General features: G+C 40.6%; 1 protein-coding gene across 1 annotated transcript in view; it reads right to left on the reverse strand.

The window, feature by feature from the left end:
* ABCC3 (ATP binding cassette subfamily C member 3) overlaps positions 1-25,799 on the reverse strand; it is a 1,985,081-nt gene that overhangs the window by 203,450 nt on the left and 1,755,832 nt on the right. The window contains exon 24 of the mRNA XM_044062096.1: positions 20,363-20,562. Within this exon, the coding sequence (XP_043918031.1) occupies positions 20,363-20,562 (200 nt within the window). The remainder of the gene's footprint in view (positions 1-20,362; positions 20,563-25,799) is intronic.

Below are 25,799 nucleotides of genomic sequence, written 5' to 3' on the forward strand. Positions count from 1 at the left end.
CATAACGTTCCATGTTAGTTGTCTTCTTCTCGCCTTCTTCTTGCTGGATGGGTTCGGAGCCGACCTCGGCTCCGACTCGGCCACTGTAAAAGCTCGAGAGTTGGTTCCACCGGCTCGAGGCTCCCCTTATATCCCACAATGCTAGGCGAGAGTTACCTCAGATCTCGTTTGTAAGCTAACCCCAGCTTATAATAGTAACAGAATAACTCTAAACAGAGTCCACCTCTAACAACAGGAAGAAAGAAGGGTGACCTACATCCTGAACCAGGAAATATGCATAACAGCATATGCCTAAGAAAGAGGTGGTAGAAAGAGAGGTCACAATCACAACTCCTCTAGGTCTGTCCAGGCCAGGGGGAAGGAGGGTGGGACGCAAGAAGAAGGCAAGAAGAAGACAACTAACATGGAACGTTATGGTAAGAACATAACTTCTATATGTTAAGTTGTCTATCTCGCTCATTCTTGCTGGATGGGACCGTCCTAGCACCTTGTCCCGGGTGGCCTAACGGAACAGACTCCTGAGAACAGTGGAACCAAAGTTAGCTCTATGCCTAGAAGCTAAGTCCAACTTATAATGAGAAATGAAAGTGTGAGGAGTAGCCCAAGTAGCCGCTGCACAAATGGTGTCAATAGGCAGTCTGTCTTGGAAGGCTAAGGAAGTAGCCAAAGCTCTGGTGGAATGGGCCTTAGGTTTATTAGGCAGTTTTTGGTGTCTAATTTCATATACAAGGGAAATCAAAGATGTTAGCCATCTGGATAATGATACCTTTGAAACTGTAAGTCCCTTTCTGCTTTCCGCATAGGAGACAAACAGCTGATCAGATTTTCTGAATTGTTTCGTTCTATCCAAGTAGTACCTCAATTGACGATGAACATCCAGGCAGTGCAATTTTTGTTCAGACCTATTGGAATATTCTGGAAAAAAGACAGGGAGGTCAATGCTTTGATTTAGATTTGACGTCGAGACCACCTTAGGCAAAAAGGACGGGTTAGTTCGTAAGGATACTCTGTCCTTATGAAACAATAGATAAGGAGGTCGACAGCTGAGTGCTTGAAGCTCTGAAACTCTTCTAGCTGAAGTAATAGCTACCAGAAAAAGAGTCTTCCATGATAGCAATTTTAAAGAACAGGAGACTGCAGGTTCGAAAGGGGGAAGAATCAAAGAAGCAAGAACTACATTTAGGTCCCAAGGAGAAGGAGGATTTCTTATAGGAGGTCTGAGAAGAAAAACTCCTTTCAAAAAGGCTTTGCAAAGCTTGTGGGACATTAAGGCAGAATCAGAAATACCCACATGAAAGTTAGAAATAGCTGCCAATTGAACTTTAAGAGTAGAGGGAGATGAACCTGCATGGAAGAGTTCAGCTAGAAAATCAAGGACTAATTGGATGGAAGCAGTGAAAGGATCTATGTCCTTTTCTTGAGCCCAATATGTGAAGCGTTTCCACTTGCTCAAATAAATCTTCCGAGTGGAAGATTTATGGGAAGCTATCAAAATATCTTGAACAGAGTGAGATAATTGAGGAAGCCTGGCTAAGGTTGGAACTGGAGGAACCAAGCAGTGAGGTTCAGAGAGGGGAGGGAGCGATGTAACTGACCCGACTGATGGATCAACAGATCTGGAACTAGGTCCAGATGCCACGGTCGCTCCAATAGAAATTGATGTAGAAAGGGGAACCACACCTGTCGAGGCCAGTAAGGAGCAATGAGGATCAATGAGGCCTTCTGAACGATAGCTTTCTGTATCACTTGAGAGATTAGTGGGAAAGGAGGAAATGCATACAGAAGTCCCCGGGGCCAAACTTGGACTAGAGCGTCTCTGCTGGGTTGGCCTAGTAAAGGGAATAGAGTGAAAAATTCTCTGCACTTGCTGTTTTGGGGAGTAGCAAAAAGATCGCAGCAAGGCTGACCCCACTTGAGGAAAATTTCTCTCACAACAGAGTCTTTCAGAGACCACTCGTGAGGCATGAGAATAGCTCTGCTCAACTTGTCCGCAATTTGATTGGACTTCCCGGGGATGTGCGTTGCTATCAGAAATCGCGGAGAAGAAATCGCCCATTGCCACAGTCTGAGTGCTTCTCGACACAGGGGGTATGACCTGGTTCCGCCTTGTTTGTTGATGTACCACACTACAGACATATTGTCTGTCTGGATTGCAATCGTTCCCAAGGGAAGAGAGTCTTGAAGGGCTTGCAACGCTAAAAGCACTGCTCTCATCTCTAGAACATTTATGTGCAAGTGGCATTCGTTTGGTTGCCATGTGCCCTGGACCGTCCTGCCCTGATAATGCTCCCCACCCGATCAGGGAGGCATCCGTTGTCAGAGTAGCAACCGGAGGGTGGAACAAAGGGTCTTCCCAACAAGAGCTGAGGGAAGACATCCACCACATGAGATGATTTTTGCACGCTTGCGTGATCATAATGGTGTGAGACATTGGAAGTTCCTGGTATGACCATTGAGTAAAGAGCATCCATTGAAGGATCCGCATGTGGAATCTGGCTAATGGAAGCAGAGGTATGGCAGCCGCCATAATTCCCAACACTTTCAGAACTAACCTGGCTTTGATTCTGTTGTTGTTGAAAAGGAGTGAGACCAGTTTGTGAATGTCTGTTATTCTCTGATGTGTTAGTCTCGCAGACATGTCTACTGTGTCTAGATTTGCGCCTATGAAAGTAATAGCACGACAAGGCGACAAAACAGACTTTTCACAATTTATTGAAATGCCTAGCTTTTGACAAATGCGAAAAGTGTAATCCCTGGCCATCAGAAGGAGATGCTTGGTGGGAGCTGTGAGGAGCCAGTCGTCCAAATATGGAAACACCTGGAATCCTTGTCGTCTCAGGTGAGAAGCTACCACTGCCATGCATTTGGTAAACACCCGGGGGGCAGTGGTGAGACCAAAGGGCAGGGCCCTGAACTGAAAATGACTGGTTCCCAGCCTGAAGCGGAGGAATCTTCTGGAGCGTCTGTTCATTTTTATATGATAGTACGCATCCTGAAGGTCTATAGAGCACATCCAGTTTCCTTTGCCCAAGAGGTGAAGAATGGATTGCAGCGTGACCATCCGAAATCTTGTTTTCTTGACTGATCTGTTCAAGATACTGAGATCCAAAATTGGTCTCCAGTCCCCTGTTTTCTTTGGAACTAAAAAGAACCTTGAGTAGATTCCGGATCCTTGCTGGTCTGCTGGAACTGGCTGAATTGCTCTTTTTGCAAGCAGTTTTGAAATTTCCAAAACCGCTAGATCCCTTTGAGCGGGTGGAACATCTGGAAGGGATTTTTTTGATTGGTTTGGAATGCGAAGAAAGGGGATAGAATAGCCTTCGGTAATGATGGTCTGTACCCATTTGTCTTGAGTCAGGGATAGCCAGGCTTCTGGGTACAGTGACAATCTTCCCATGACTGCCTCCGAAGGTGGGCAGTCGGGCAACACCTCAGGGATGCTGAAAGGGCTTGTCAGAGAAGGCTTCCCGATTGCCCTGGTTCTGCGGACCCCCCCTGCCCCTAGGGCGACGTCTACCATTGTTATTCCCGCCTCTGCCTCTGGCGGGGAAACGACTCTGTGCGTCAGGCGAAGTCCCTTGAGATTGTTTACGGAACCACATCTTTCCACCTTTCTGGCCTTTGGGGTAAGGCCTAGAAGGAGTAGAAAAACGGACTCCGACGGCAGAAAGGGTCTTGCCATCAGTTTCGCACCTAGTCAAGGTTTCTTTCACTTGAGGACCAAAGAGAGATGATCCATCAAATGGGGAGTTAGTGAAAGACATCTTGAAGGGGTCCGCAAAATTGCATAGCCGCATCCAGGCATGCCTACGTAAGGCCACACCTGTCCCTGCGGCTCTACTCGCTCCATCAGCCGCGTAAGAAAGAAGACGCATGGAGGAGTTGGTTATGGAGTTAAGGGTAGCCAGCTGCGTGTTCATCTTATCTTGAAAACCCGCAGCTGTAGGGTCCTTTAACATTTCACTCGCTTCCTTGATCAAGTCCCTTTGAAGACGAGTAAAATGGCATAGGTAGTTCAGCGAACGCATGGTAAATGTCGCTGACGAGAACATCCGCTTCCCGTACCTGTCCATGGACCTAGATTCCTTGTTAGGTGGATGGACAGGTACTGAAGGATCAGCTAGCTCCTTCTTAGTGGCAGCAGCTACCACCATAGCATCCACAGAAACTCCTTTTGTTAAGAACTGTTTGTCTGCTGGTGCCGTTATGAACTTGGAGGGTCTCCTGGGAGTGGGGTCCACTGAATCAGGAGCCGTCCATGCCTTCTTAGCAACCACCTGCATGAGGGGGTCAAAGGGGGGGGACACCCAGGAGGTGGAAGGGCGAGAGCCAAACGCCTCAAGATACACAGATTCATCCTCCGAAGGGTTGAGGGCTGGCCAATTTCCCTCTGTTTCAGGATCTCTAGAATGTCTGCAAATGAGACATCTTCAGAAGGGGAACGGGGGGAACCCTCAGAATCATCTAAATCTGTGTCCGACGTGATGGACTCAGGTGAGTCAATGTGTTTCCTCTTACACTTCCTCTTCCGAGGGGGCTCTTCTGCCAAATCAGGAGAGGCCTCGGAAGAGGATGAAATCCCCACATGGGGTTCCTGAGGAGCTGGCTCTCTGCGGTCCGGGATGAGGGAGTGAGTCGACTTGACCTGAGGCACCGTAGAGGGAGGGGCGGACAGAGCCGACTGTGGAGTAGAGCCAGGCTCTAACACACTCCGCATGACCTCGAATGCACCCCTGTCAGGCAAAGCCAGAGGTCCCCGCTCCGAGAAGCTAAGAACCTCCCTCGGCACCGACAGTGATGGCTCCGAGGCCGATGTCGGAGCCGAACTTACCAGCGCCGAAGCACCGAGAGGGAGAGGGGGTCGGACAAGGGTCCGATGCCACTCACCCCCTCGGAGCCGACGAGGGAAGTCCGGCGCCGAGATTCTTCCAATGAAGAAATCGGAGCCGACGACGGAGCCGAAGACAATTGTATCGGCTCCGACGCTATCACAGTCTCGGTTCCGACGTGACCCGGCTCCGAGCTCAAGAGAGTCGAAGGAGGAATATATTGATGGACCGGGGCAGGCATCGACTGATGAGTCGGGCTCTGAAGCATCTGGGCCAGTGCCTCGGACTTAAGAAGTCGACTCACTACCCTCTGAAGGTCATGATCCGACAGCCTCGATGACCTAGAGGAGTGAGATCTTTGGCTCCGTTCAGACAGCAGGGGAGATCCTGGAGCCGAATGAACGGAGCCAAGGGATGGTGACCTGGACCTCTTCCTAGTTGTCGGCTCCGAAGGTCTGGTCGGAGCCGACACGGGAATTTCTAATACCTCGGCTCCAGCCGAGCCGAGGAACCACAGAAACTGTGGACTGAGACTCATCGGCTCCAGCCGGAGCCGATGTAGGCAGAGGTTTAGAAACCTTAGGTCTCGGCTCAGTTGTCGGAGCCGAAGACCTAGATGCCTTAGAGGGCTTCCCTGTAGATACAGAAAGGGAATCCTCTGGCTTGAGTAAGCCCTTAAAATTAATTTATTTTTCTTTCCTGCAGGACCCTGGGGCTGAAGCCATGGCACACAGCACAGGAGTCCTGCAGGTGCAAAGGTCCCAGACAGTAGACACAAGAAGTGTGAGCGTCTGTCAGAGACATTTTCTGACAGCACGCATCACACTTCTTGAATCCGGAGACCTTTGCTTCCTTAGACATCTCTAAAGGTGTAATCACACACACACACAAACACACTAATTACACCCTGTCAAGTTTAAAATATAATAAACCACTAACTAGGTTTTTTAAAAATAAGAAATAACACACACACTCCACTAGGGAAAGAGAAAAGGCCTGTAGGCCCAAGGGAAGAACTTAAAGTTCTTGAGGGAAAAAAACGGGAATTTTTTAGAAGGGGATAAAAATTTTTCTAAACTAAGGGAAATAAGTAAAAATATTAAAATTAAAGGGGTTTTAATAGACTAACTTACACAAGAAAAGTCACTTACCAAGAACCGGTAGAAAACCAACACCTCGATAGCTGTAGCGGCAAACGAGATCTGAGGTAACTCTCGCCTAGCATTGTGGGATATAAGGGGAGCCTCGAGCCGGTGGAACCAACTCTCGAGCTTTTACAGTGGCCGAGTCGGAGCCGAGGTCGGCTCCGAACCCATCCAGCAAGAATGAAGGCGAGATAGACAACTTAACATCAGTACTTGCTGAGTGACTTGAGTGCACGCGTGATTTTTCACATTCTGGGACCTGATAGGTAGTTAACTGTGACCTTTTTCTTGACCAGTCTGGTGAGGGGGACATCTGTTTGTCTCACTATGGAGTCACCTATGACCAAGACATTTGATGTTTTTTGGCATATGGGCTTATTTGTTGAGAAATGGGTGAGTGTGTTATGTGCAGTGGTTTCTTTTTGCTTAGTAGTGAGTGTGGATGGTGTCTGTTTGGGAGGTCTCTGTTCTTTTGGTAGGCTTTTAGTGAATACCTCCACATGTGTGGGTTTATGTGTCATGACCTTAATTTGTGTGAGAGGTGAGGTTTGTGTGAGAGGTGAAGCATGTTTACTGACAACCTGTTTGAAGTCTAGTTTGTTTTTACGTGAGAGAGTTGACTCCAATAACACAGTGTATTTGCATCTCTCACATAGGTTGTTTGTTTGCTTTAAGAGTAAATGGCTGTTAGTATACATGAAGGAATTCCTACATTGCCTCAAGATGCCCATATCAATCAAGCTGGCAGGAGAAATGATGGGAAACTTCCCATCCATTGTGGCAGGATTTTTCTGAATGTGGTATATGGGAAGGAAGTGGGGTAGATGGACTTGGTGTAAAACAGCCAAAGTGAGGTTTAGAAAACATCACTTATCACTAGAAAACAGGCCAGATAATGACGTTTATGAAACATGTACATAAGTCATTACTGGAGATGTGTAATGAGGTTGCATTGGATAGCAATGACAGGTCAGGTATGAGGGAGCATATCTACCAGATTAAGAGAATGTAGCTCATTCTAGACATTAAAAGAATACTTCTTCATGGCAAGGTTGGTGGATGAGTGGTGTAAGTTGCCAAAACTGGCCTTTCAATTTGGGAAATTTAACAAAAGCTTTTGACTGCTGCAGCAAGTGGAGGGAAAGAAGAGGTGCAGGTGTCCCAGGATGGCTACAATACTTGTGTAGGCAAGTTAGGCTTGGCCTCCTTCTGGTGATATTTTATGAAAGGTAACCAGTACAGGCACAAAGTACAACACCAAGGATATCTGCCAGCAGCAGTTCTGTATTCCTCCACATATCAAGGACAACAAGTGAGGTTACAAAGAGTGCTTCAATTAGCTTAGTGGTAATCAGCAAAATGGCGAGCCAAACTCTGTTCGAAAAACATGGAACAGACTCCCAGCTGACTTGACCCTAGAACCCTCACTAACTCAATTCAAAAACAAACTCAAGAAATACTTCAAAACTCATTGTTTATGTCCTTGCACTAAACCCGACTAGTGACCTCTCTATTTCTTAGGTGCCTTACCTTTAACTACTTCTAACTTTTTTTTGCCACTCCATTTCAGGAAGGGTCAATTGTATAACTGCTGCTCAATGTGTTTTAAACCTGAATGTAATGTTATGTATATATAACTTTGAAAATAATGTTATGTTTTGTAAAGTGTTTTATAATAAGTTAGTACTATATGTGCTAAATGCTGGTATTGCTTATGACTGTAATCTGCTCGAAACCAGCATTTACTAAATATTCAGTGTGTATTATTATACTGGAGCTATTCTCCCCGGGCCTCCACTGAAAATGGACATATATCCAGTCGGACTATCTTGGTCAACAAATGTAAAATAAATAAATAAAATAAAAATATATACAAGCTCACTGTAATATCATTAGCCCTATTTTACAAACTATTCCAGTTTCTCTAATGCAAGTACTTCAAAACACTCATTGGCATGAGACTAGAAATAAATTTAATATTGTGATCAGCTGGAATTAGTTTTGGCTTTATAGTGTGGTCTGTCACCATCAGTGTTTGTGTAAAGCAGCCCCTTTGTTTGCTCTAATGTCCAGATTCAAAATAAACAGCAGTTTTTACAACTGCGTACACTGTTTATGAATGCTACAGAATGTCAATAACACAGTGCTTATAAGCACACTGAACTCTTTCCGTCTGGGAGGCTGTTACCTAAAATGTAACATAAAAAGAGATAGTTTTCCAAATAATGAATACTAAGAGCTTTATGTAATAGAACAATATATACTCCCTTCCCACTAGTGAGTCCTTAATTGTTTACTATATTCCTTTAATAAATCTAGTGTCATCATCACATACCATACAGATAACATTTCAATTAAATTTGTCCCAGTCGTCAAGCACTGGATATCTATTTTATTGATCAAGGACTGGATATCAATTTTGTTGATAGACTCTCGTTTGACCACTACTTCTCTGTCATGATTATTAAATCCATCTAGCATGCACAACTTATCCTTGGTGGCATCTACTTGAGGTTTGAAGAGGTTATAGTCCCACGTTCATCCTCTTTTATTAGGCCCATCACTGAATATAACACCCTCAACAGCATATACGTTGCTAAGCATCTAAATCAGTGTTAGAGACTTTAGCATTTCCTCATCAGATGGATATAATTTCCTAGTACTCTTAGCTACTCTGATAAGACTAGAAGGCTTGTTTCCCCTACTCAGTCTCATATAGGCTACCAAAGGTGATCCCCGTTTAGCCTTCCATGCTGTGAATGACTCCAAGGTCTCAGAACCTCTTCACCTAAACAGAGCCAGTGTTAAGCCAACTGCAGATATGTAAACATATCTGTACATTAACAGTACCAGCTGATGTGACAGGTTCTAGTCCAATGTATACCCCATTTCTTGACTAGGGTCCTGTTACATACTACTTCCATAGCAACCTTTAAAATCAGTCTGTATTGGTGATCACATAATTTCAGTTTAGATATGTAGAGAAAATCTACTTAGTAGGGAGGAAACTATTAATTGCCTCACTAATATTGGGTGATATGGTTGAGCTTTTCAAGGGTCTTTTTGTCATCAGCTTAAGATGAACCTCTAAACCTATAACATTACTGATGAGGTTTTCACAATGGTAAATATAATCTTAATATTTTATTAGGTCACATAAATATGATTGTGGTGTCTCCCTTTTAATTTCTCGAAGTCTTTTGGGTTTCTAATATCATGATGGGAATGGACCCCATTCCTAAATCAAAGTATGACTGAAGTTCATGAAATTAGTATTATTTTCAGTCTTTGATGTTAGCCAGAAATGCCCTTTGCAGCACCTGCAATGTGCCTAGTAATTACTCCTTCTGTAATTCGTATGGAGTTACATATATTGGTAACATATCTATGTACGGTTGTTGTTCCTACTACTACTGGAACTGTCTGGGTATCCTTTCTCCACATTGCCCTCATTTCTGCCTGCAAATCCTGGTATTTTATGACTTTGTATCTCTCTGTACATAAGACACTGCAGTCATTCGGTGTAGCAGTTTCATTGATCAATACTACCTTTGTCTTCTTCTCATGGACAATATCTGGTTTCTAGCATCTATTTTGTGAACTGTTGGTAATGGGTGATCCCATGTGATATAAACATCATCATTTTATGTAATGCTTTGTGGCTCATGTTTCCAGTGTTTTTCATCTACTTCATTGTTATAATGATTGCACAATCCCCAATGCAACAGTATTGACATATTATTATGGCTTTCAGTATACAGTCCTTTTGCCATTAGTGTATCACAACCAGCAACAAGATGTGTGATTGTTTCCAAATCTGTTTTACAAAACATATATTTGTTTCTCCCACTTGTTCAATGGGCTTTGTAAACCAGTGTACATAGTCCACTATCTCGCAGCCACCATTATTAGCCTTTCATCTTTTGATTTAAATTCACCTCTCGTTAACCATTCCTGCATTCGATATTGATAAACATGAGGTTGTTCCAACAGTCTTTTATACTTCAACTATACTTATGCATTTTCCACATTTCTTGCCTTTTCATCTAATTCTTCATCTTATATTCTTTCTTTTGTTGTTTGGCACATTCTGTTGCTGCCTGATTTTTATCTACTTTTGATTTCCATTCCCCCTTGAGGCCGATATGCTTTTGCTAAACTAAGCAGGGAAGTCATCTTAGACTTATCCTCCTCATGTTTCAAAATTTTCACTAGGTTTGGGTCTTGTGAGGTCAGCAGATATGCATGCAGTCCTAAAATTGCAGATCTATACATGTAATCAATTTTAAGGAGGCCCATACCTCCTTCAGAACAGGGAATGTATTGTCTTGTTGTGCACCGTTTTTTATAAATCATTTGATAAGCATGAAGCATCCCTTCTTGTTTTCCTGTCCAACCTATCCAACACCTTTTGGGGCCAGTCAATCACTCCAAAACTGTAAGTTAGGACAGGAAGAGCAAATTGGTTTATAGCTTGAATTTTGTTCCTAGATGTCAACACTGTTTTTAGTATTAATTTTAGTCATCTAAAATATTCCCTACTAAGTTTTATTTGCATTTGTTCATGTCTTATTGTTGATCCTTTATCAATTCACAAATATTTATACACTCCCTCTTGCTAAGGTTCTTTTATGTCACATTCCTGTCCCAAACTGATGTCTTCTTGGTGCTGCGGCTTTCCTATTCCCTGTTCCATTTATAGTAGACTGTAACTTCTTTAACAGTATATTGTATGGAAATCCCCACCAGTTCCACAAAAGTTACATGGAGATCACAGCCTTGGATGTACAGGTTTGACAGCTTTATATACTGTAAATAATAAAACAAAACTGGATAGCATAATGGATTTTTGATAAATACAGGATTTTTGTAACAGTAAACAAATTTGCTGCATATTGAACTATTGTTTTATTTTTCTCAACAGTTTTTAATTGCTGGTCCTCATGTTGAAGCACTAATTCCTTCACTGAAAGCCTGCTCACTGAGTTTGGATAATCTATATACACTGTTTGTGTACTCATTGGTTTTTGTCAAAGTGCTAGTCAGTTTAACTCTGCAGTTAAACAAACAGAAACTGAAGTGATGGAATCTCTACGAAGTGAAGTTTAGTGTAGAGAGTCCACCACAGGTAGTGTCACAACATGATGGGATAATGGGTCTCCAGATTAAGGAGGGCAGGTGGCATGAAAGACATCTGAAGAAGATTTGCCATATAGTGATGCTCTTGAGCCTTCAGTAGGAGACCAATACAAAAGTTCAGTTGAAGCTGTACAGCAAGAGAAGGGGCAGAAAGTAGCAACCCTGTTGCAACATAATGGGCCAATGGCTCCACATATGGAGGAGCAGCTGATGAAAGAGGATGCATTTATGGAGAATGTGTCAGAAAAATATGCCCTGGAGCATTGTTTAGAAGACTCAGATGAAACAGAGAGCAAAGAAGATGTTCTCAGTCCAGAAAAAAATGATCTAAAGGAAGACCTGCTTGAATTAACATTGATTGATAGACATAGTAAGACAGATGAAAGAAACAGATTACAGAAAGTAAATAAGTCCCAAAATGTTAGAAAACAGGTAGAAGACATTAATACAGTAATCAGAACTATTAAAAGAAATTCATGTGATATAACAAAAATAAACATGACATATTGTGCAGCTAAACAAATAATGGATGTTACCACAAAAATGTAGAGCAGCAAAGGAAAGAAAGGGAACAAGTAGAATGCCAAAATAGAAACATGTAACAGAGAAACCTATAAGGCAACTAAGGCAAGAAGTATTACTGTTGAGTAATACAGAACATGCAACAGAATCCTTAGAGAGACTGGTTAAAATCAGCCTACACCATCAAAACAGATCAAGATTTTTCATACATTTCTAATAACAAATGAAAAATATCAGCACAAAGTGAAAACTTAGAAGGTATGCAGATAATTACAAAACCCAAAAAAGCAATTTAATGATGACTCAAAAATGTTTTTTAAAAGAATTGGGAAATAAAGAAAAAGGAATAAAAACGCCAACAGAAAAGAAGAAATAATACAGTGTGAGGAAGTATTTATGAATTTGTGGACTAGACACACTGAATAGGCGTGAGTGAGCATGTACGTGTGGTACTGAAAAACAACAGCAGCTGAGCTAGTCACCTGTCAGTGTGAACAGTGGCTCTCAATGATAGTCACTGTTGATGTGACACCCCGAACCCATGTGCAAAAATGTGAAAAATGTGGTTATGGACGGATGGATTTATGAAGACTGTGTTGAATATAACAAATACTCTGAATGGATAGAAGGATTAAAAGAAACAGTATGGAGCTGTAATATAGATGATATGAAATGGGATGAAGTATCAGCCACAGAAATTGAGAGAAAATTAAGAAAAATTCCTAACTGGAAAACTCTGGGCCCATGCTCAGTACCTAAATTTAGGCTAAAGGAATTAACATTTTTACACAAATATTTAGTCTTATGTAAACATTACTTATATGCACAACCTATACAGATGCTAACAACAAAAGGAAAAATGATACTCCTACTTTAAAGTGAACCTTCAAGCTATTGTAATTGTAAGAACTATAGACCAATAACTTGCCTTTCAACAATATGCAAATTATATACTGGAACTGATGTAGACAGAGTTTATAATTACTGTAATACCACAAAAAGGTAATATTTGGACCACATTTTGTTTGCTTTATCTTTTCTTTTGCTGCGTATGTGCTTACTTTCAAAAAGGGGAACAGGAGAGTTTGGTCCAGTTACAGGGGAATCACACTGCTTAACGTTTCTGTGACAGGCTATGCCATGGTGCTGGAAAGAAGACTCACTCCAACAGCTGAACCTCTGATTCAAGAGAGGCAATACTAATTTCTTTGCTATGGAACAGCTGATCAAGTCTTTCTCTTTACAAGAATGTTGGTGGGGATGTGGGACTTTGCCAGTGTAGTCTACATGTTTCTTTGTGGACCTGGGAGAGACATATGACTGTAGAACTTGGAATCTCTTGTCGGAGGTGCTACAACAAATTGAGGTTCTAAGGCACTGTTATGTGATAATTGGCCTCTGCGTTTTAGGAGTAGGAGGTGAATCTACATTTGGTTCTTGAGCTGAATACATTCAAGGTGAGAGTAGGAATCTACCAATGGTACATCTTGTCTCCCCCATTCTGTTTGTGATTTTCATGGAAAGGATATCAAGGCACAGTTGAGATTTTACAGTACCCAGTTTAGTGATGTGAGGGGTGCATCTCTGTTTTTGTTTTGTTTTGTTTATTTTTGGCAAATGGTATACTGGTTAAGGTGTTTACCTTTCAAACAGAAGATGCCGGGTTTGATTCTCACATCGGGTAATTAGCACAAGGTAGTGGAAAAATGTTATGTTTGGTGCATGACACATTCTGAGGGAAAAGGAAGGACTAAGGTAAACAAAGTCAGCAGAAAAAGCAAAGTATGTGATGGTGTACAAGAGAAGAGTGTAATTAATGTAATGGACATATCATCAAACCATTTATTACTAGGTATGTGATCAGCTGTTACACTTCACTGACATTAGGGGGTTTCATGGTAGGGGAAACAAATGCATGATGGCGAATAACGGGGATAACAACTAACATAACTCCTATTCTCCTTGACCGTCTCCTATCAACATTACTTAGAAGGACTACAGGACAGATATGAAACAAGAGTACTTCCATAGTAAGTCAACTGACGTGAACTGTAGTGGACAAAGAAAGACTGAGTCAGCCACCAAGTCTGTTTCTGTCACAGACTCATTTTGTGATGGAACTGTAACAATACCGGAGGGTGTTATTTTGGATGTAGTCCTATGCAGATGCTGCAAGAGGCAAAACTCTTTCCAGTTTGGTTTTATTCAGTGCCTATTTGTGCAGTGTAGTGTGTGACTGGCCAAGTATTGCAGTACTAACCAATTACTTGTAGATACAGGCAAAGAAAGCAATCCAGAGGATGAGACAGAGCATCTCCTCTTATGTATAGTTCACACCAGTCAAATGTGAGATGAGCTAGACTGGAGACAATATACCTGAGGGAAATAACTGTTCTGAAAATGTAGGACAAAGAATTTCTTTCACAGTAATCAGGCTCATCCTGCTTTTCATTAAGGACAGAATAAGTGAAGTAGATATGACTGTGAATTCCAACATTTGTAGTCTTCACAAAAGCAGGAGTAAGGATCCTTTTCAATTGACTGGATACTTTTAGTCTAGTACATACTGTACTAAGCATTTAGGAAGTGGAGCTGGGGGGATCTAAGGAAGTATAAGCATATTTTTTTTCATTAGAGGTGCAGAAAAGCTATAAAAGACTGACCTATAAGTAAAGACCGTATTGTCTGCACATTTCAAAACATGTATAAGGGATTTAGGGCTGAAGAATTCTGTAGCTAACTGCTTGGATCACTGCCATTATTAGAGCACCTAACCCATCTGCTTCTTTGTATAGGCCACTTCATTAACTTTATGATCTCATGGGTCAATAATTAATCATGTAATACTCAGTGGGCAGCAAACTGGATCAGTGGTAAGATGTCTATTTCAGAACTGTAAGATTTGGGAGTTCAAACCTGATTTCTGGTCACTTTTGTGCGCAGTTTGCACATTCTCCCCATGTCTGTGTGTGTTTTCCCTGGGTACTCCAGTTTCCTTCCATCTTCAGGAAAACATATTATTAACTGGCAGCACTAACACACACACACACACACACACACACACACACACACACACACACACACACACACACACACACACACACACACACACACATACACACACACACACACGCATTCCATATAGTCAAGCGTTCATAATACTGAACATTTTTATTTTTAAGGCCAACAGAAGTGATCAAATAGTCATGTGATCACTTCTCACAGAATAATTTTTTGGGAGGTTGTGGAACTGTGGGAAGGGGAATTTGCTCTTTCCACATCCATTGTGTGATCTTGGAGATGGTATATATAATTAGCAGGGGATGTTGGGAGTGCAGTCACACACAGGGAGGATACAGGTAGCTCTTGTCCCCCATGCAAAAAACATGTTTTGTTTTTCCCATTATTCTGAGTTTTTATCCCTTGAGATCGATGTTTTGCTGTTTGCTATTTTTGTATTTTGATATTTTGAAGTACACATGTATATGTATGTGTGTGTGTGTGTGTGTGGGGGGTGGATATATGGATCTAGTGACATTAGTCTGAACTGCTTAAGGTCAACATGGTTGGCAAAAATGTCTAAACCAAAAAGGTTGACAGATACTAAACACATTAAAAACAATGTTTTTGCAGTATTCCTGTAACCCTCACCTCCCTGCTAATTATATACACCAACTCTGAAGTCATACTACAGCAGAGAAAGGGCATATACCTCTCACTGGTCTAATACTGATTCCACTTATATTATCTGTCTTACAGCTTTTTTTGGTGACCATTTTATGTTCACCTTAAGCAATTTAGACTAATTTCACTAAACCTATATATACAGAAAAACACACACACACACACACACACACACACACACACACACACACACACACACACACACACACACACGTATATGGAGAGAGAGTAGAAGAGTCTGTATGAGAAAATCAAATTACCAGTCTGCAGAACATGATAATATTGAGCCCATAATATCAACCATGCAAAACACTGAGTTCTGATAAAACTGAACCCATAATATCAAATCTCAGAAGACTGAATATATGTGGCAGAAGCACTCGGATGTTCAGAGTAATGTGGGCATACATAAATAGAACTGAAACACCCTGGAAAATAATAGAACATGAAAAACATTCACTGCATGCGAACTTCAACTCAGACAGAGATAGTAAATACTAAGAGACGTCCCTTAAACAAAAAAGATAATCTCAAAAATGCAGTGCATTTCAAAACTCCATTGTAACAATGAAATGAATGCATAAGCAATTATTGCAACCCGTGTACATTCAGAAGAAAATTTTTCACCTTGTGATGGTACGTTCATGCTACATGTACATTACTAGAACTACTGCTGTCAAAAAATCAGATACTGTAATCTTTCTGATGTACTAAAAAAGTTTCAAATTATGCTGTCCTTCGCAGCACATGCCACTTCTTGGGTGAAGTGAGACAACCAGCACACATCCGATCTCTATGTTGTTCCACCCTATTATGCTCTCTTACAATAACTTGTATGACACAGGCCAAATCAGCTGTTCTAAAACCCAGAAGGCACCTGACAAATGATGCCAGGCTTCTATACTGTTTGGAGTCCAGGGCAGCATCAAATGATCTAAGACAGAAACACTCCAAAATGTAACAGGAAAGTGTGGTGGGAAACATACAGACATGGCTCTTCTAGTAGAGAGCGTACATAGCTTCCTTAAAAATAAACTAGTCCCCAAACTGTTTCACAAGTTATTTACTCTTAGAAATGCATCTTTCAGTTACAGGAATGCAGTTTTGGCATCAGACTTGTTCAGAAATGAAAAGGGCACCAATTTCTTGACTGACAATAGAAACTTGGCACATTTGCTCTACAATGGTATAAACCGTAAATAGTGCACCTTACACCACAAATTCTGACTGAAGCAGAACAGACAACCTTTTGGTGTTATGCTGTTGTTTTGACTAATGCTTTTCATAGTGACAGTATCAAAATCACACAACACATATTGTACACTGGCTATTAACTCCTGAGAGCAAAATATACCAAAAACATAATGTCATAAGTAATTACAGACTTTCCTTGAGTATCTTACTCATTAAACAAAACACCAACAGCATAGTTGTTGTGCTTCTACAATATGTGAAAAACCCAAGTATGCAAAACTGCTGATGGCAAACATTTCTTTTAGAAAGGAATGTCCTCCCCATCATCTATACTGAAGCACTATCTAGAGTTATGAGATTTTGTGAGGTTCACATAACAAGAACATAAGTGCCAATAATTGTGTCAGACATTTCTCCATGAATAAAGAAACTGTGCTAAAGTGGTAAGCCCTCTACAGCTACATTCTGTAGTGACACTTCTTGGGCTACATATTTTATCAGTTTCCACTTATGGACCCTGTTAACATGCTGCAGCATAGCTTTTGGGCTTGGTAAAGCCACACTGGACTCAGCAGATGTAGCAGCCAGCACATTGTCCACTACTAAACAAGGTGTATCCCACAATACAGCTGCTCTTAGTTTAAAATCACTACATACCTTGTATCTTTTCACCTCATTGGTGTAGCTGGGGTGGTGGTGGGGTGTTGTTTTCTTGAGTTACTCATCAAATGCCACAGTAGCCATGTTACTCACCCTTTGCAGCAATTTACTATATTTTTTGGCAGCACCAGTATTTTCTGTTTTTATTTTTCCTCTGTAGATTGTACATGAAGTCATCAACTGTTAATATTTCCCTCTCCTTTTGTGAAAGCATAGTTTCATATACACATCTGTCATTCCAGGACAGACCCTCATGACTTCCACCACAGCCAATGCACTAGATGAATGTACAAATGGTACTACTATTGCTTTTACTTATCTATTCATTGGATTTTGATATTATGGGTTTCAATGTTAACAGAAGGCAATGTTTTCCACAGACAATATTATGGGCTTGATAGTCTTACATTCGATAATCTGGCAATTAGATTTTTTTTTCAGATAGAACCATATGCGTGTGTGTGTATGTATACATCTAAAGAACAATTCATTTATTTATTTTATTTTATTTTACATTTTTTGACCGGGATAGTCCGACTAGATATATGTCACTTTTCAGCAGAGGCCCGGGGAGAAAAGCTCCATACATACACACAGAGAAATTACATGTTACTATCAGAGCACTATTGCAGCACCACACATACAGAGAGGTATTGTACATACAGAGGTATTTTGCATAATACAAGTACATCACTGTTACAATTCCATTTCAATGGCCCACTCATGTCAGGATAAAAGTCAATACAGTCTATCATATCTAATACAAAGTAGCAACCTTTCAATGAGAAAGAAAACTAGATGAAGACAGGTGTCCTATTTAGCACGTGTTTGTATTGTGGGAGTTAGCCAGGGTAAGAACAAAGACAAAGCCAGTGGCTTTTAAGGAGCAGTTATTTTTGAAATGGGATAGAGAGGGATCTGAGGTAAGCTCAGCAGGGAGTGAGTTCCATGTTTTGCCAACATAGTTGGCAAATAGAGAGTTGCTAGCTGAGTTGTTGGATTTGAGTGTTTGAACTAGTAGCTTGTTGGATGAGTGAAGTGTCTTGAAGTTACTAAAAGGGGTTATGATGCTTTTAAGTACAGGTGTGTTTTCAGGTTTGTAGAGGATTTTATAGGCTATTATTAATTGGCTGTACTGAAGCTGGTTAGGCAATTCAAGCCACCCTAGGTGATTTAGGTTCAGACAGTGGTGCGTTCTGTAGGCCGCACCAGTGGCAAATCTAGCAATATGGTTGTAGCAGCTAGAGACTTTGTTAAGGTCAGTCTTACTCAAGTTAGTGAAAAGAGGAGAGGCATAGAGCAGAGTGGAGAGTAGATGTGTGCGGGAAATAACAGTCTAGGTAGTGGTGTTAGAAATGGCTTAATCTTGTATAGAGATCCAAGTTTTTTTGTTAACTTTTTTGATGGTTTGATTAATATGCAAATCAAACTTGAGGTTATTGTCAACTGTCTAATAACTTGGTACTAAGATCTGGGGCAATGACAGTTCCATTGTTGGATTTTATAGTAAAGGTAGGAGAGGAGGCCTTGCGCGTGGGAGAGAAGAGCAGCAACTTCATTTTGTTTGGATTTAAAATTAGTCAACGATCTAAAAGCCAATTTTTGACAGTATTGAAAACATTTTTTGTTAGTGTCTGCAGGTCTGTAGGAGAGGTGGCAGAGCAAATCAGAGTGGAATCATTGAAATATTGAATACAAGAAGCTTTAGGGATGACAGTGTACAGGTCATTGATAAAGACAGAAAATAGGAGGGGACCTAATATAGAGCCCTGGGGGACCCCAAGGGTGATGGGTAACAGGGAAGATAGCTTGTCCTGCCAAAGTACAGCCTGTTGCCTCCCACACAGGTAGGATTGAAACCATTGGATAGCCTGGTCATCTAGGGGGATAGTCTTGAGTGTATTTATAAGTAGTGGGTGGTTTACCATGTTCATTGAATGAGGAATCAGTATACATGGTCAAAAGTCAATTTCACTGAAAGACAAGACAATTTGTCTGAAAGTCCATTTTACTGACTATGGTACAGCTAGATGTAATCCTGCAACAGAGAAGCAGAAATCATTAGGAGTGAATGAAGAAGCTTTAGCTGGTGTTTGGGGTGACCTGTCCATAACCACTGCTGGTCTGCTTTTTATATGCCCATTTGCAGGGATTCCCTGTGTGTGGTATTGTCACTTTTGGTGACTGTTGAGTTAGTATGTTAAGTGTTGTGGTGTGGATGTGGGGGGTTGTGTTTGCTGCTGAAAAAATGTTTGTTAATGCTTTTGCCTTGGATATTTTTGACTTTATCATGTTACAATTTGATTAAGTTGTTTTTCAGTGAAAAGGACTTTTAGTCATTTTGCCTGAGTGAGTTCTTTTCCAATTAAATGGTCCTTTGGTGAGTTGTCTGCAATCCACGTGTGTGTGTGTGTGTGTGTGTGTGTGTGTGTGTGTGTGTATGTGTGTGTGTGTGTGTGTTTGTGTTTGTGTGTGTGTGTGTGTGTGTGTGTATATATATATATATATATATATATATATATATATATATATATATATATATATAAAAATCGAATTTCCCTAAACTCGAAATTCATAAGACCGAAGCCAGAATCTCGACTTTGAAGAAACTCGAAAATATGAAGGGGACATAAAAAAAAAGTACACCTTTCTAATGTTTTCACCCCCCTGCACCCCCACACCCCCCTACTTAAATATTCCTACTCTGAGATCGCACTACAGCGAAGGAAAGGGAAATCTCCCATTCTGCGCTATATGCATAAGCGTAAAATGGAAGACTTTCCAGTCCTCCGCTATACTGTGGTCACATAGCATGTGGATTTAACCTGCAAGGGCACAGGGGGACCTGACCCCTGCAGAAAGGTAAGTGAACCCTTTTTTCTGTAACCCTAAATTTCCCATTCACAATTTCGAGTGAATGGAAGTTTGAGATTTTCATCTCGGGCTTATGCATTTCGAGCTTCCATTCATTTGATATTGTGAAGGGGAACCATATATATATATAAATAAATAAATAAATAAATAAATATATATATATATATATATATATATATATATATATATATATGTTTATATATACACACACACATATATACATATACAAACAAACAAATGGAATGCAAATATTTTAAGTCCAATGTTTATTTTGAACTGCAAAAGAATTAAATGTTAGCAAGTTAAAGACAATACCTGTTAGAAACAATGCCTGGATAGTAACTTTTCTGGTTGTCATCCAACTTTCTATCATTTAATAAAATAAAAGAGTCCTGTCTTCCATAAGCACGAATGACACTTGAACCTGTGATTGTTTCTGAGAAATGTGAGTAGATTGGAGATCTGCTAACAGACTCGAGACGTTTCAGTTGACGAGAGGTTGCAACATAAAATCGCTGTTAATAAGGAAAAATTAATGAATTATTAAAACATCATAAAGGCTCATAAAGCAAGTATACAGAACAAACCCATGTTCATTTAATGAAAAAATTCACAAGTTTTCTTATTTACAGTTTGACTATATCACAAAGTCAGATGTTTCTTGTGACAGTTTTATTTTTCTGGTGACCTCCACTTCAACACCCCACCTCACAGCACAAGGATTTGAGACATAACTCCCCATGCTACTTGCGTAACTAACATATTGATATACAAAACTCCATGGTTACTGCAACTCAGAATAAAAATAGCTTCCCAGTTTGAATGACCAACTCCTCAAATGCCAAACAATCGACAATATAACTATATGAAACACCACACTATAGCTGCAAAGGAGAAGCAAACCCTTTCTATTCTCTCGCATGTGGATGGCTTGCTTCTCAAACACTTGTTACTTAAATATACTAACCTCACATTTGCATACAACATCCCAGAGAGGTTAACATGCAGCACTCACTGATGGCGGCGTTTCAGGCTAAGTCGCTGAATGATAAACACCACCAGAGAAAGGTAACAGCAGGAATCAAACTGGGGACTAACACTAAGTTAACCATTAAGCACTTGTAGAGAAACCATAAAAATATGTTACTTTTGAGCTTTTCCATTTTTATTAAGGAATTAGTTTCTGGAGTACCTGTCTGAGCACTTCATTGAACTGCTTTCAATTTAGCAGTCTTGGAAATCAGCAGGTATACTGATCATGCATCTTCAAAAGCGAACACACCTACACATGAACACCCATGGATTTTAGGAAACACACACACAAACATACGTACAACTATATACTTTAAGAACTATATAGGAAGAGTTCACGTAACTAATCATTTAGCTTTTTTTCATTTTTTGTTAAAAATCCTTTTTGTTGTATTAAAGGGTACTCTTCCCCAGTCTAAATGTTTGCTCCATGTGTGTTATGGATGTGTGAGAATAGTGTTTATCTCTTTTAGCTGGTAATAAAAGCAAACCATTTTCAAGGGATTACAATGTACATCCTAGATTTACAAGCTATTGTACATTTACTTTTTTATACTGCTAACACACAAATGTATGTATAGTCTGAAACAGCAACCCTAACATGAGATAACATTAGAACAATAACACTCGTTCATCTACCTACTAAACTTAACAAACTACTTAAAAGTTCAACAAGGCATCTTTACTTCTCCCACAGGAAAAGAATCACAGAGAGAGTCTCCTACATCTGCCAGCTACAGTGATTTTATCTGGACATATCCTTTATACTCTGTTTCTTGTTAGTCCTGTCACCCTTTGGGTAACAGGTAGGATGCTGGAACTTGACTCAAGCTTTCTGGATTACCTTTGTTCTTCAACATGGGATGAAGGGTCCAAATCCAATCCAAAGTGCATTATTACTGCTTTAATTTTTTTGTTAGCAGTATTTGACACACTTTTGGAGCATTTGTAGATTATAGAATATACACCAGTTCTAAATATTGAGCTTTCACACAAGCAGTCAATAAGAAGGGTAGTAGTGTGCAGTGCAAAGCTTATGTTACTCAAGTTCTTATTTATGGAATGGAGATACACGAGGTTAAAAAATACTAACAAGAGCTTCTGTGCATAAACAAACTAAAATGTCAGCACCATCTTCTTAGCTAATACAGCTGAGCTTAATTTCAGTCTGTTCTCATAAAGCTTATCATTAAAGCTGGTCAGACATGCCCATTCTTTTTCATAGGTTCATAGGTGTGTACTAGGCTAATGGGCCTGGAGTCTTTAAAAGCCTAGCCCATAGAAGTGCCCTGGCATCATGCAGCCTGACATTAGTTCCCAGTGCCTCTATCAAGGATAGCCATGGGAGTGATCCCTGGGGTGAACTTTGTATTACCCACCAACACATAAAGATTTCTCTTGAAGAGGGCCAGCGAGGTGCTCTTCTTGACATCTATGGGAAGTTTATTCCAGAGCATGGGCAGTCTCTGGGTGAGGAACCTGTCCCTTCAGCATGTTCTGTTGATTGTGGTAATGAGGTTGAGGTCTCTGCAGTGTGTGGTGTGGAGGGATTGGGATTTCTTTAGATGTAGCATTTCTAACAGAGCTGGGTCAGACATATGAGACAGAGAATAGCTGGATTCTTTTGAGTCTGTCTGTGTAGGACATGTGCTTAATGCCTAGGATCCTCTTCATGAGGTATTTCTGTGGCCTCTCCAGCTGTTGCAGGTGTCTAGTGAGGTACATGCCAAATGGAGCATTGTACTCAATGACTGGTCTAATGAGGAAAGAGCAGAGAGAGATGATGACCTCTTTCTTCCTGGATGCAAAACCGTTGGTAATGAGATGTGCCACATAGAAGGACTTTCTGACCACAGTGACAATGTGATGGTCAAAGGAGAGATTGCTGTCAACCGGTGTCCCCAGATCTCTTATAACATCTTTTAACGAGAAGCACAAGAGATGCCCTCGCAATCTGACAGATTTGGAGCGCTTTTGCAAGGAAGAGTGGGTAAATATTGTCAAGTCAAGATATGCCATGCTGATAGACTCCTATCGAAGAAGACTGAATGGTGTAATTAAATCAAAAGGTGCTTCAACAAAGTATTAGTTTAAGGGTGTGCACACTTATGCAACCAGCTTATTGTATGTTTTTTATTTTTTGTATTTTTTCCTCTAACAGATTAGTTTTTCAATTGAATTGTACAGGCTATAGGTAACATTAAAGGTGGGAAAAGTTTTGAAATTATTTATTGCGGTCTCATACGTTATAAAAAAAATGAGACCACAATAAATCATTTCAAAACTTTTCCCACTTTTAATATGACCTATAACCTGTACAATTAAACTGAAAAACAAGCAAACTAATCTGTTAGGGAAAAAATATAAAAAATAAAAACCGTACAATAAGCTGGTTGCATAAGTGTGTACAACCTTAAACTAATAGTTTGTTGAAGTACATTTTGATTTAATTACAGCATTCAGTCTTCTTGGGTACACACCTGCCATCAATTAAAGAAACTCTGATTAACCCAAAATAAAGTTCAGCTGTCCTAGTAGGAATTTCCTGACATTTACTCAGTTGCCTGCTACAGCAAAAGCCATGGTACGCAGAGATCTTACAAAGCATCAAAGGGATCTCATTGTTGAAAGGTATCAGTCAGGAGAAGGGTACAAAAAAATTTCCACAGCATTGGATATACCATAGAACACAGTGAAGACAGTCATCAAAAAGTGGAGAAAATATGGGACAACAGTGACGTTGCAAAGAACTCGACTTCCCATGAAAAGACAAGATGAAAACTGATTAGGGAGACTGCCAAGAGACCTACAGCAACACTGAAGGAGCTGCAGGAATTTCTGGCAAGTGCTGGTTGTGTACTACATGTGACAACAATCTCCCATATTCTCCATATGTCTGGACTGTGGGCTAGGGTTGCAAGACGGAAGCCTTTTCTTACACAGAAAAACATCCAGGACCAGCTAAAATTTGCAAAACAATACATTATGTCTCCCATCATGTCTCCCAAAAGCATGTTGGAAAATGTGTTATGGTCTGATGAGACCAAGGTTGAACTTTTTGGCCACAATTCCAAAAGGTATGTTTGGTGCAAAAACAACACTTTGCATCACCAAAAGAACAGCATCCCCATGGTGAAGCATGGTAGTGCTTTGTAGTTGCTTTTCTTCAGCTCGAACTGGTGCTTTAGTCAAGGCGGAGGGGATTATGAAACGTTCCAAATACCAGTCACTTTTGGCCCAAAACCTTCAGGCGTTTGTTAGAAAGCTGAAGATGAAGAGGAATTTCACCTTTCAACACGATAATGACCCCAAGCATACACCCAAGTCAACAAAAGAATGGCTTCACCTGAAGAAAATTAAAGTTTTGGAATAAGCCAGCCAGAGCCCAGAACTCAATCCAATAGAAAATCTGTGGGGTGACCTGAAGAGGGCTGTGCACAAGAGATGCCCTCGCAATCTGACAGATTTGGAATGCTTTTGCAAGGAAGAGTGGGCAAATATTGCCACATCAAGATATGCCATGCTGATAGACTCCTACCCAAGAAGACTGAATGTTGCAGTTAAATCAAAAGGTGCTTTAACAAAGTATTAGTTTAAGGGTGTGCACACTTATGCAACCAGCTTATTGTACATTTTTTATTTTTTGTATTTTTTCCCCTAACAGATTTGTTTTTCAGTTGAATTGTACAGGTTATAGGTACCATTAAAGGTGGGAAAAGTTTTGAAATGATTTATTGTAGTCTCATGTTTTTATATCACAAAAACCTGGCATTTTAACAGGGGTGTGTACACTTTTTATATCCACTGTATGTATATATATATATATATATATATATATATATATATATATATATATGGGTTCACTTTATAATTCTGAAATCCTGAAATATCGAATTTCAGAATCTCGAGATCATAAAGCCGAAACCTTAAAATCCTGAAATTCCAGAAGTGTGAATTTCAAAATTGCGACTCCTACACTAACCATACACCATACTCACATACACATGCATGCACCTTCCCCCCACACACAAACACACAAACCTATAGATGCATAGGTTCATAGGTAAGTACTAGGCTATCTGCCCAAAGGCATTTATAAGCCTAACAAGAATGTGTTGGCTTTCGCCGCCCCCTTAGATTAGTTCCCTGTGCCTCTGTCCAGCAGAGCCACTGAAGTGATCCCTGAGGTAAACTTTCTGTTTCCCATCCACTTGTCAAGATTTCTTTTGAAGAGTGTTAGCGAGGATCTCTGCCTAATGTAGATTGGGATCTTGTTCCAAAGCATGGGAAATCTCTGGGGCAGGAATCTATCCCTCCAGTACGTCCTATTTATTATTGTGGTGAGGTTTAGATCCCTAGAGCGTGTGGCTCACGGGGATAAGGTGTTCTTTAGGTGGAGCATGTCCATCAATTCTGGGTTGGACATGGCCTTGTATGTCAGGCAGAGATCACCTCTGAGTAGGTGGTATGCAACCGAGTACAGCTGTAATTTCTTCAGTTGCGCTGCACAGGGCATCTGTTTGAGGCCAGTGAACCTCTTGGTGAGGTACTTCTGTGGTCTTTCCAGCTGTTGCAGGTGTCTTGTAAGGTACATCCCAAATGGGGCGTTGTACTCTATGATGGGTCTGATGAGTGATGAGTAGAGGGGCACAATGACCTCTTCTGATCTGGATGCAAACCCTTTTGTGATTAGTTGGGCCACGTAGAAGGATTTTCTAAC

The sequence above is a fragment of the Protopterus annectens genome, chromosome 2.part1, assembly GCF_019279795.1.
Source record: "Protopterus annectens isolate FY-2018-M chromosome 2.part1, PAN1.0, whole genome shotgun sequence".
NCBI classification, from domain to species: domain Eukaryota; kingdom Metazoa; phylum Chordata; order Ceratodontiformes; family Protopteridae; genus Protopterus; species Protopterus annectens.